The 11,870-nt window shown below is 38.4% G+C and overlaps 1 protein-coding gene across 6 annotated transcripts in view; it reads right to left on the bottom strand.

The window, feature by feature from the left end:
• UBR3 (ubiquitin protein ligase E3 component n-recognin 3 (putative)) overlaps positions 1–11,870 on the bottom strand; it is a 99,680-nt gene that overhangs the window by 8,163 nt on the left and 79,647 nt on the right. For all 6 annotated transcript variants that reach the window (XM_014954167.1, XM_014954168.1, XM_014954169.1 and 3 more), the window contains 3 exons: positions 10,514–10,614; positions 3,629–3,753; positions 30–137 (listed from right to left, as the gene is read on the bottom strand). In XM_014954167.1, the coding sequence (XP_014809653.1) occupies positions 30–137; positions 3,629–3,753; positions 10,514–10,614 (334 nt within the window). The remainder of the gene's footprint in view (positions 1–29; positions 138–3,628; positions 3,754–10,513; positions 10,615–11,870) is intronic.

Raw genomic sequence — 11,870 nt, 5'->3', positions numbered from 1 at the left:
GGATAAATCCTCAAGAGCTTTGCCAATACCACTGTTAATTCTTCAGTCTCTCCTTCTTCATAGATCTTCCCCTTAGACAGCTCGGTGATCACGTGACCCAGCAAGACTTCCCAAGATTTTTCTCCACTGGGTGTATTCTGCAAATAAGAACGAAAGAAAACCAAAATGTACCGGTCATGAAAAGGAAAAAAAAGTTTCTGTAGAAGTAACAGCATGAAGTACATTTCTTTTTGATCAACACACAAATTTTGACCTAAAAAGGTACACATTGCTTTAAAAAAAAATATATGTAATTCTATGGAAAAGGAATGCATTTAGCTCATTGAATGAAATGTAAATTGCTACTTCAATTACATATGTTCTAAACTGAGTGTTATATGAAAACACTTCTATAATGTTGCAATTCCCATCTTTTTTCTGTAAGCATAAAAATGCTTGCTTTACAATTAGGAAGAATGACTTCATGGATATGTCGTGTTTTGACAGAATTTGAATTCTAATACAACTAATTTAAAAAAATTAGTAATGTTCTAATATGTACCAATCAGAATGAGTTACAAAATGCTTGCTATGTATTTTAATTTGAAATCAGTCTATCAGAAAGTGGAAAGTTGTGCTTGGGATGAACAATATCTACTACAGATGAGAAAAAATATTTAGTGGAAAGAATAAAGGGCTGCTTAGCTTCGTGCCATGGCATTTACACGTGAAGGCAGTGATTATAGAAAGCCATCAGAAATAGAAAGCAGTATTCCCATAAATATTTTTCTTCTAAGGCACAATAAATTCTATTCAGGAAAAATGACTGGATGTGAATTTTGAGATCTGTCAGTAAATCATCAGCATAACAATGAGGAAGTAGAACATTACTGGGGTTCTTGAAAAAAATGCCAAAGCATAGGTGAGATTAAATATATAAAGATTTCAGTACATAACAATGTATGCAATTCATCAGTTGGTTTCTTCAGTGCCTTTGGACATCCATTGTAATTGTTAGTTTGAGATGGGGTCTTCACCTCCCAGCATCAGGAAGGCAGACTTGCTGTCTGTGCTCATAGTCTAAGAGCCAGAAGGCAACACATATTTCAATCAGCAGTTACGACAAACCTTGTATCTACATTATTCCTGGAACTTTACTCCACAGGCACTTAAAGTGTGCTGCTTACAACAACATAAGACACCTTGCAAAGATAATGAGAGTGAAGGTGGGAATCAAAAGTAGAATATCCACCTCAGCCCTGCTGAGAAATTCAACTCTTAATGTTGTTTGATGATTCGGCATGAACACAGAGGAAAGATTTCAGCCCGTGTTTAACGTCTGGAATACTAAACTGAAATAGATTCACTTGGCATTACACAAAGACAAAAGTTAAGTAAGGTGTGATCTGTGCAGTAATCCCGGGATAAAAATGTCCATATTATCAGCACATAAGAAAAATCCAGCCTGAACCACACATTTTAAACCATTTGGACCTCAAGAAACTTTAAAGAAAGAACTCGGATTCCTAAACTTCCCTTGTGATGGGCAAAGAGAAAGAAGTCATCTCAGGACTGTGGCCAGGTTCAAGAAGAGAAGGGCTGCCAAAGGGCTGGGAGAAAGGAACAAGGAGCTGGGCAATGACCACTGGCAGATCCTCAGTGCTCAGAGGTCTCTTGCACACACACGGTGTCCAGGCAGCAACGTTATGCAGGAGAAACAGCAGGAAACTGGAAGGGCATCTGGGGAAGGGCAAACTTGCATGTGGGACTTTTGCAAAGCATGTGTAGTTGGGGTGGATTGTCACTGGGGAGGGATGGAAGCCAAGAAGGAACTAAGCGTAGGAGTCCCTGAGGATCCCACAGAGCTCACCCTGAGCGTGTACTGCCAGGCTGCTGTCAGAAGCTGGACCTCTGCACACAGCTGATCTACACGAGACAGGAGGAGGATGTTTTCAAGGGAGAGCGATACTGTCAGCACAGCACATAGGCAGTGTTCATATCTACCCTTCTACTTCTTTTGTTCTCCCACTTGGAAAACTGTCGGCTTGCAATGGGCTCCTCACAGAAGAAAAGTCAAAACTCTCAAATTGACAGAAGTTAATCCATTGTGTTATTTGAATTCTACTAAATCACAACATCCATTCACAGTAACATACTGTTTAATGTATTACTATTTCCCACTTGGCCTTATAATCCATCAAAGACAAGCACACTAGTGAGAATTCCACTAAAATGGACTGTCCTTAATATCAAGAGAGAGATGGCTACTTCATAAATCCATCATCTGAGCCATTATCATAATTTGCAAGCCCCAGGTACAAAGTGCTTTATGCGAAGCAAATGCTTTCACATGCTTCTGTAAGAAAACACCTTAGTATTAATAGGTAGCAAGCCCACCTACAACGTGCTCTAAGTCTGCCTTCATACAATAAAATCTCTCACTGCAGACGGAAAATGAAGCATTGTAAATATATGCTCAGGTAAACTCCAACCTCTGCTATCAAGAGAAAGGCAGTATAGAAAGAATATAAGGTGGTAACACTTCAATCTATTTATATGCTTTCTACCGCAACCTTTAAACTGCAAAATTATCTATCACTTGGGAATTACGTCAGTAAAGAGAAAAATGGAAAAAAACCCCTCACCAGCAACACTCTTGAAATTCTAAGAAAATGACAATAAATTGGAAGAAGTGGGTGGAGAGAGAACTAACAAAATGCAGTAGGGCCCAGTGATCTCAGATGCTTAATCCAAGTCCAGGGAAAAAAAAATAAGTCCTGCATAGTACAGCTTGGCCAGTAGATAATTTGTCCTTAATACCTTGGAGCTGCGACTGACCACTATGACGAATGGAAATTAGATGTGAAAAGCAGGCCATGCTTCTCAGCGTGCACGCCGTTCTACAGCCAACGCACTCTGAGGCCCAGCTGTAGCATAAAGGGGGATTCCTACTCCCTCTTCCTCCCCTGGCCCCAACACTCCCGTCCTTTCCCGTGGTCTGGCACCGGCACTCCTCCGACCTTCGGGGGAATCAAATCAAACACAAAGTGAGCTGAAGGATTAAGTGGATGGCAGTGAAGGGAACTGCATCTTGTGGTGGGAACTGCCTTTCAATCAGCTGAACTCAAACAGCAAGATGCACCTTCGCTTTACTTGTAAATACTTTCAAAAAGCAAGGAAACGACAGTGAATTATCTACCTGCCTGGTCTACAAATTTCCTTCTCTGCCTCTTCATCACATGAGCACTCTAGGCCACATTTTGAGAGAAATTTATATGGCCAGCCACGAATAGCATGAACAAATAAGAGAAAGACAGTGGTGGTTTTTTTCCCTCACCACCAAGTTTTCCTGCTTTTCCTGTAAAGGAAGGAAAGCTGCATTTACTCAATCTCACTGCAACAAATTCAAGACTGAAACTACAGAGATACAGCCTCAAATCTGGAGCTCAGTTTTGGAACTAGATATTAACTGTGAAGCTTCTAAGTCTCATCACATACCAAACCCTGTAAAAATTGCACATGCAGAAACAAAATGCAGGATTTTTGTGAAGCAGAAGCAAACCATTATACGCAAAGTAGAAGCATCTTTTATATTTCCACCAGAAACACATAAGCAAAAATTCATAAATGTTTTAATAAATTAACCAACCTTTTTGAGAGCTTCTGACTCTTTCCATGCCATCCGATCTTCAGCGCTGCACTTAACAGAAAGTGCTGCCAAGGCTTGAGTATACAATAAAGTGAACAGCACTTTTACAATGCAGGTGAAGTGCTCTGTAAAACAAAGAAAGTAATTTTTAAACACTTGGTATTTTTAGCAAATACACTCATTACAGAGTCTCTAGTTACGGAAATGATGCTTCTCAAATGAAAAGCAAGTGCTATACAAAAGTACAAACTCCCAGAACATACAAAACAACATAAATATATTTGCTGGCTTTCAAAAATGGCTTGGCAGCCATAGTGAATAGAACAACTACAGGGCAAGTAGTTTTCCACTACTCCTTATGTTCCTCTTAATCCTGATCAGCAGTGACTCCCTCCACGGGACCTGGCAATATTACAAAATTCTATTTCATCCAAACATACCATTAAGTTAAGCTACTGATTACTGATAGCTACAACTAATTCTGTGCTGTAGATGTAAGCAAATGCATATCCTACCAGCTCTTCTGGCAATAATTAAATGATCTGAGGTAAGTGACATTCATACAAATACTGGAAAAGTTAAGTTCCAAAAGAAGGACATTTTGCATATGTTTGTTTCTATTCCTTCGCTTCCAGCTATGGATCCAGCCACACAAGACTTGCTGCAGATCACTCTTTAGTGAGTACCTATTTACTGGACCTCACGTGAATACAGGAGGAGGACAAAAGACAGACCACCATTTTAGATCTTACCTTCTGCTGAAAGACCTTGATGTGTTTACAATTTTTTGGTAATATTTAAAGGACTATTATCTCCTACATACAGGCTGCAGGAGAAAGGCTTTGAAATCTTTCTGGGGAAGGTAGCAACAGAGGCAAAATAAGACTTCTTAAAATTGGAACAGGAAAAAAGGTGAATGTGACCGTTCTCTGAAATGAAGATATTGCAGCAGTCCTTTTTTCTCTTTTTACTTTAGGTTGCATTTCCCATTCAAATAATCTGATTATTTTTTTTAAATCTAGGCAGATCAAAGAATTTTCTATCATTGCTTACACCACTCCTGAAACACCACATAATGATAATATATATCTAAAACAATGTATACAAAAATGAGGGGCTTAAAAATCCTCTCAGGCTTTGAAGTCAAGCAAAACAATTTTATTTACATAAGCACCTCATAAAAATTGGGTTAAATTCATTCTTTCTTCCCCAAGGATTTAAACAAGCTTTGTATGTGAAAATGAAAAGGAGGTGAGGGAGAGGAAACTCCTTGCTTCCCCTCTCTTGTATCTAATATCAAAACCACTACTGGGTTCTAAAACAAGCCCAGCCAGGACTTGAGTACATAATTAAATTTGTGAAATAACAATTCTTTTTTTATGTAACAAATGTTTACAAATCAACGCAGACATGGATTTTGAAACTTTTAAAGTTCACTAAGTATATACAATAGGTGCCAATGTAAGCACCCAAATTATCATTTGTATTTGTAACTATGTAATTAAAAGTGTACTTTTTTCTGTATTATCTTCCTATGGAGCTTATGTTAAACATGACAATGAACGTTGCCAAACTTCATCGGCTCCATTCCACAGCAGGGAGCATTATAATGGTTTTTCCTCTCCACACTTCCTCTCAAGGAGAATTCACCAGATCCCTCTAGGCCTACTTTTTTCCTCTGCTGAAATCTCAATTTTCTTAGCAATCCTCCTCCTGAGGAATAATAGCTGGCAAGCTTTCAGTAATTTTCTGGGACTGAGATCTACAAGATTAAACCACATGCACTCACAGAACTGTAGAAGATGCCTCTTTGGCCTGAGCTACAGTCTATAATTGCAGCTAGAACTGAACTCGAGTCGCGAGCTCTATCTCCATCAATAGCAGGTACAAGCAATAGAGATCAATTCTACACTGTGAAAGCATGAATGAAAAACACTGCACTTCCAGCAGCAAAACTTGACCACTGGTCACCATCCACCCATCTGCCACAGCCCACGCCACCTTCTAGCTGTCACTCTGTTCTGCTGAGGGGATCACATGGTGCTCATCACTGGGTGTCTTAGCACCCTCTAGAATGATTACATTTTTTAAAACCTGGTTTTTGTTAAATATAATTACTCCTTGTCCCTATCCCCACCTTAATACTAATTGGTCAATTCACTAGAAATATTATATATAGTGTACATTACATTTTTTAAAATAAATTTATGTTCTTGTATTTATTTACATGTATGTGACTCAAATCACAATAAATTATGTTTCTGGAGAATCCAGAATTGGACAAAAACCACACTTTCCCACATCTGGGTCACTCTTAAGAAGTCCTGACTCCTGCACAAACTGCGGATTATTTTATATTTGCTTTAAATCAAGATACCAGAAAGAACATTTGAAACAGTAATTCCTCAGCTATGCAGATAGACGTGAGACCTAGTGGACTGAGGACATGGAAAGGCCTGATGTAACTGCAGCTTGGAGTAGTTTGTGGCCAGGTTGATGCCCTGTTGGTGTATCACTGTAAAACTTCATTTTTTTTTTTTTTTTTTTTTTTTTTTTTTTTTTTTTAAGGAAACTATCACAGGAGCAGCTCAGAGGCAGCATGCTGTGTAATGAGCACCAAGGCTTTGAAAACAAGTATTTTATAGTCACAAAAGCATCCCATGGGAGACATACTAAAAACACCAGTCAGAGGATCAATTATCATTTCATTACTATGTGTTATTTTGCATTTTACAAATAAAAGATATTTGACAGCTGTAGGTATCCATAATGTTAGAGCAGTTACGTTCTTATCTACTGCAAAAAGCGATTTTATTTGTCTTTCTGCAACACGCGTGTCGGGGCTGCCTGCTGCTTTCCTGGTGGAGCCTGTGGTTTTGCTACATCACCTTTTTGATTTAATAATTCTAAAGATTGCTAGTATATTTGTATGCTGTGGAGTAAACTATGTAAATGCTGTCAGTCCCTTCTGCTGCAGATGACATACTGCGCAACACGTTCTGCAACTCAAATGCAGTTAGAACTTCTGTGTTTGTACATAAACAACCTAATCTGATATTCTGACAGACTGTTATGTTATTATGGCTAAGCCATTATAATCAAAACAGAGGTTAATGCAGAATTTTTGTACTTATTTTTGAATAATATTCAGAAATAATTTTATGATCCTATTTTAAAAACTTTTTTAAACAACACGTTTTTTGAACCAAATTAATTCACATCATCCCATCCCATTGTATGCATTAGACAAACCCCCTTAAAAACAATGTTTATAGAGTTCTAGAAGTGTTTCCTCTAATTTTAACATTAATGCAAGAAATGTGCAGGTGAGTAAGTGTATTACTAACAGTACGCATCTTTTAATTTCAGTATCAAATTAGATGATATCTGCTGGCAGGCAATGACTACAGAAAGAATCCACAAAGCAAACCAAATGCAAAATTAAGGACCTAGGACCTTTTTGGTGAATTCAGAAGGGCATCTTTTTATAAATAACCTTTGAAAATATTCTTCTTGATCTAAAGCTTGAAAAAAATATTTGAAAAAATAATTTCAGAACAAAGGGAGACAGCACTGAACATCAGATAATCCATGAAAGGTATATTGAAAGTCCCAGGACACAGATAAATATTTCAGTTTCCGCATTGAAATTGGACACTATTTAAGTTGATTACATTCATTCTATATTTAGTCAGATCTTTATTCACTCATTAAAGAAAAGTGCTAGTGTTTGCCTGAGTGCTGCTTGCTGTGTTTTTGTTGCATGTCATTGAAATTTTATGGAAAAAGAATGTGTGAGAGCATCTGGGCGTTGTCAGAAGTACAAAAAAAAGGGGCTGAATTTAGGTGTTACACACCAGAGCAGAAAACCTTCCCCAGAAGCCCACAGAGGTTCGGCTGAACTCTCCAAACCAAGCTGGAGGAAATCCACAGCTCTCACAAAAGCCGCCCTGTGGGCTGTGCCAGAGCGGTGCTGGGCTGTGGGAGCTCAGGCTGGCAAACCCCGCGCTCTGCACGACCCTCCTGGCACGTGTGGCATCAAACACAGCACCGGGCCACTGCTGGCCAGCTGACCACCACGTCCATGCTCCTACTGGCCTCAGGCTCACCCCTGCTCACCCAGACCTCAGTTTTTAAATCCTTTGCAGCAGTATGGTATTTCTTACATTCAGAGCAAAGCAGAACCTGCAATCACTGGAAGCTCCAAGCCCTTTGTGCTCCTAGGGAGTCCCAAGTCAGGTACTGGAAAAACACATTTTTTTACAACTGACGATGTCCAATTTGAATTAAATTACTTGCTCAACATATAGAAATTGTATTGCAGAAAGGGGTAGTGGGGGTTGTTGATTTCATTTTACAAGGACAGACTTCAGTTTTGTGAACCACCAAGACACGGTCTCCATTTCTGTACTACCTTTCTTCATATGAAGCACCATTTCCTACCTTTGTAAGAAAGGAGCTAGAGGTTCTAGAAACAAAATCCTGCGTCAGTTCACAACATGGTGAACACTGTCCATCCTCTGTACAACTGCCACAGAATTAAACCAGAAGCACCTATATGGATTATTATGTATTTAGTCTTGTACAATTTCGAAATGCTGAGCAGATGAAGGCTATAAAAGCTCTGCCCATGTGCTAGTGTTAAACAAAACCAAAATTTCACAAATGGTTTTAGTATCTTGAACACTGTGTTTAGTTTGCTGGTTACAATACACAGGAGGTACACACTATCATCTTCATTCCCTTCTTTGTAAATTGGTAAGTGCTTGTAAATGCTCTGACCTCCAACACAAAGTTTCTTCCGTAAAAAAAAAAAAAAAAAGATTTAATTTGTAGTGCTCTTTCTTTGCGATGTGTTCAGATCAATTTTCCTTTCTGAATGAAGAGGCTGAACAGTAATGACATTTTTATGGCTTTAATTGATGTTGGATTGAAAAAGATACCAACACCCATCCAATTATTAATAGGGTAGTTAATGGGATTGCTAGTGCTATATCTGAAGGGCAAGAGATGAAGTTTGGGTCTTCCTTACAGAGCATTCAGTGTTTGTAAAAAACACTGTGTAAACAGAAAGGATTTTCAGTACGAACATCAAAATTTAATACTTGATGAACAGTTCTAATTTTCTGTAAAGATAGAAATATGATTTCTCTGAAAACGGGAGCACAGGCAGCTCAGGAAGCAGCAGGGTCAAATGCAGATTTTGTTCACCCCCACCACTGACCCCCCGTGTGACCCTGACGAGCTCTCTACCAAGAATTAACGATACCCAATTCAACTCTGCCACCTACACACCCATTAAAAAAGTTCTAAACAAATCTGTTATTACCTATTTTTCTGAACTGCATTCTATACTTCAGAACAAAGAAATCATGAAAGACTTTATTCTGCTTAACCATTTTGATGAAACAAAAATTAAAAAGATAAATGGCAATTTATTTCCAATTTAATGCTTCATAGATTTGAAGTGGTTACATTCATCTTCCTGCCACTTCCCGTTTCCCTTTCAACTGCAACACACACTAAACCCAGGAGCAAAGGCAAAACGTGCTGCTGATACGTGGTATTTTACAGAATTCTCCACAGGATGCCTCACTACTAATTGAACGTTGTCTTTGCTAGGATCAGGTATACTTTCAGTGGTGTTTTTCAATTCTTGAATACAAACTACAAAAAGGCCAGTGTTTGTACTTTGGCTTTACCACTCCCTTCCCTGAATTTCAGAAGACATGAGTCTCTTAACTTTTTACTGCTCTTTCCTTCCAGAAGTAGTTAATTGAAGCTAAACTGTAGTAAAAAAAAAAAAAAAAAAAGTATATTTTTGACAATGGGTTTCCTATTAAAAATATTTTATTCTCCTGGTATTTTCATTCAAATTCTAGTAATTTATTGGACATACTTAATCTATAAATATGTACATTGAATCAAATGAACACAACCCACATTGTTAACAGATGCACGCAGAGTGCCTTGAGCTGAATTTGGACAATCAATAGTGAGGACTGAACACCTCTTAAGTGGAAACCATTTCTACTATACATCGGAAGTTGGGCATATGCATCAAGAGCAGCACAGCCCCTGTATTTACCTATTCACAAATTACCAACACTCAGTAGGTATCAAAATTGCCCCACAGGTCTCACAGCAGATGCTCTGTTCATTGTCAGTGAAATAGTAAAAAGATACTTGTTTGTTTGTTCTCGTTTTAAAATAAAGGTGTAGCTACAAATAATCAAGCCAGAGACCCCAGGGCCTGAACTACCCCATCTTCTGGAGCACGCAGTACCTATTAGCAAGATGGAGGACCTTCAGCTGTTCCTTTTATACAGAAAAAGAAATTTAGTTTTTAAAGCAATTCTGATTTTAGTAATAGAAAATTTAGTTCTAAAATATCTATTTAGTATTTATTCCAAATTATACTATATGCTGTCTCTATTGAAGTTGCTGCATTACAGCAATTATCGTCTTCATAATTGACCTCCTATTATGTAAGACTGCTGCAATTTAAACCCTGAAATTCAAACTAAATTACAGTCTTTCACCCTTAGGCACCCAGATCAACTTGAAGTATTGAGCTGCTCCTCTAAGCAAAGAGATGAAGGTCAAACAAAGGACACTTTTCCTTCAGTAGAAGTACTTAATGGTTTTTGCTCAGCTCTTGTATCTTTCCTGAATAGGCTGACTGATAAGGTGAGAAGACAGGGGACACAGATAAGCCTGTCAACCCACAACGAAAATTTCTGTTCAATGCCACCTTCTGTAGATAAGGCAGAAGCATTATTTTAGCATACACAGTAGACAAGCTATGATATGCCATCCTGAAAATCACCATGAATGCAGCCTCATATGCATAATCATCTAAATAGACGCATTTTTGTAACATACCTTTGTGCAATGGTTGAGGCATGGTTAAAATCTGGATAAGCAAAAGGGATGAGACATCTCTATAAAGCACAGGAACTTCTGGCAGTTCTTCACTTATCAGCCTGCAAAGGGAACCCAAAGAAAATCACTTCTGATACTATAAACCCGTTTTCCTTTTCATATTTTATTTTGCATTTTATTTTAAATAGTATTACATTTGATATCAAGCTGACAGAAGCCAAGTACCTGACAACTCAACTAAATGATCTTGATTTTAAAACCTAATGGAATGTAATGTTACCTAATGTTAATAAAGGATTGCAATAACTCACAGAAAGTTACCATTTGGGTACCTGATTCTTGTTAAAGTATTTTAAAACCTTCCCAAACTGCCTGAACCATTTATTTCTATGTACGGACTGAAGGAACATTCAGTATTTTACTTTTAGAACTTATGTTCTAAAATAAGAAAATGTACTGCATGGTAACATAAAAATTAAATTGGTGTTCAAAGCACAGCATTTCACAAGTATACATATATCCATTCTGTAATAGCAATGAATCCTCAAATTACATGAATGTTACAGAGATTGCCCCTATTGGAAAACAGTGAGACCTTAGAAAAGGTACCCTGTTCCTTTATGTAAGGAAATCAAGACTCAAGCAGCCACCACAGGTGGGATTATGCAATCTTAATCACAGTCTTTATTAGGCTTAGGCTAGAAGGACAGCAAATAAGCACATAGACACTGCAAACTTCTGATTCACTGAATGACATAACATCACCTTGCAGTCTCATACTTCAAAGCAGAAAATGCTTGCAGACAGGAGGTAGTCTTTTCTAGCTTGGTGTAGCAATATCCAACAATATTCCAACCACCAATATTCTATAGGTTCAAGAGCTGAGTCAAAATAGCGAAAAATCAAAATGTCAGAAAGTCATTCACTCCTCTTTAATTGACATGGAGTGTGAAGGAGACCTCCAGCAGGTGCAGCTGGTACAATGGGATACGCAGCCTCCATTGTCACCTTTCCCCTTCCCAACACGCACAGTACAAAGTGCTGTTTGGGTTCTTATTCCCATTCCTGAACAGCGGTGGTGCTACCTGGTTGGCTGTTGAATGCCAATGGAGTAACCAAGGAGGAGATGTTTGTTTGAGATACCACCACAAGAGCTGTACTGAGGCCCTTGTATAACTGACCCCGAGTCTCCCATAGGAAACAGAGCCCTCAGCAGCTTCCTACAAAGGGATGCAAATGCAAATGTTGCAAAGGAAAACACCCCCTGCTACTGAGTTCCCTTCAGTCGCCATGTGACTGAGATGCTGTCCTATCAGGGCGTTTTTGTTTTATCGCTCCTTAGGCTTTTTCATCTTCT

This window comes from Calidris pugnax, unplaced genomic scaffold (assembly GCF_001431845.1).
Source record: "Calidris pugnax isolate Ruff unplaced genomic scaffold, ASM143184v1 scaffold103, whole genome shotgun sequence".
Lineage (NCBI taxonomy): Eukaryota > Metazoa > Chordata > Aves > Charadriiformes > Scolopacidae > Calidris > Calidris pugnax.
The sequence above is the reverse complement of the archived record's forward strand: the minus strand, read 5'-3'. Positions and strand labels throughout refer to the sequence as shown.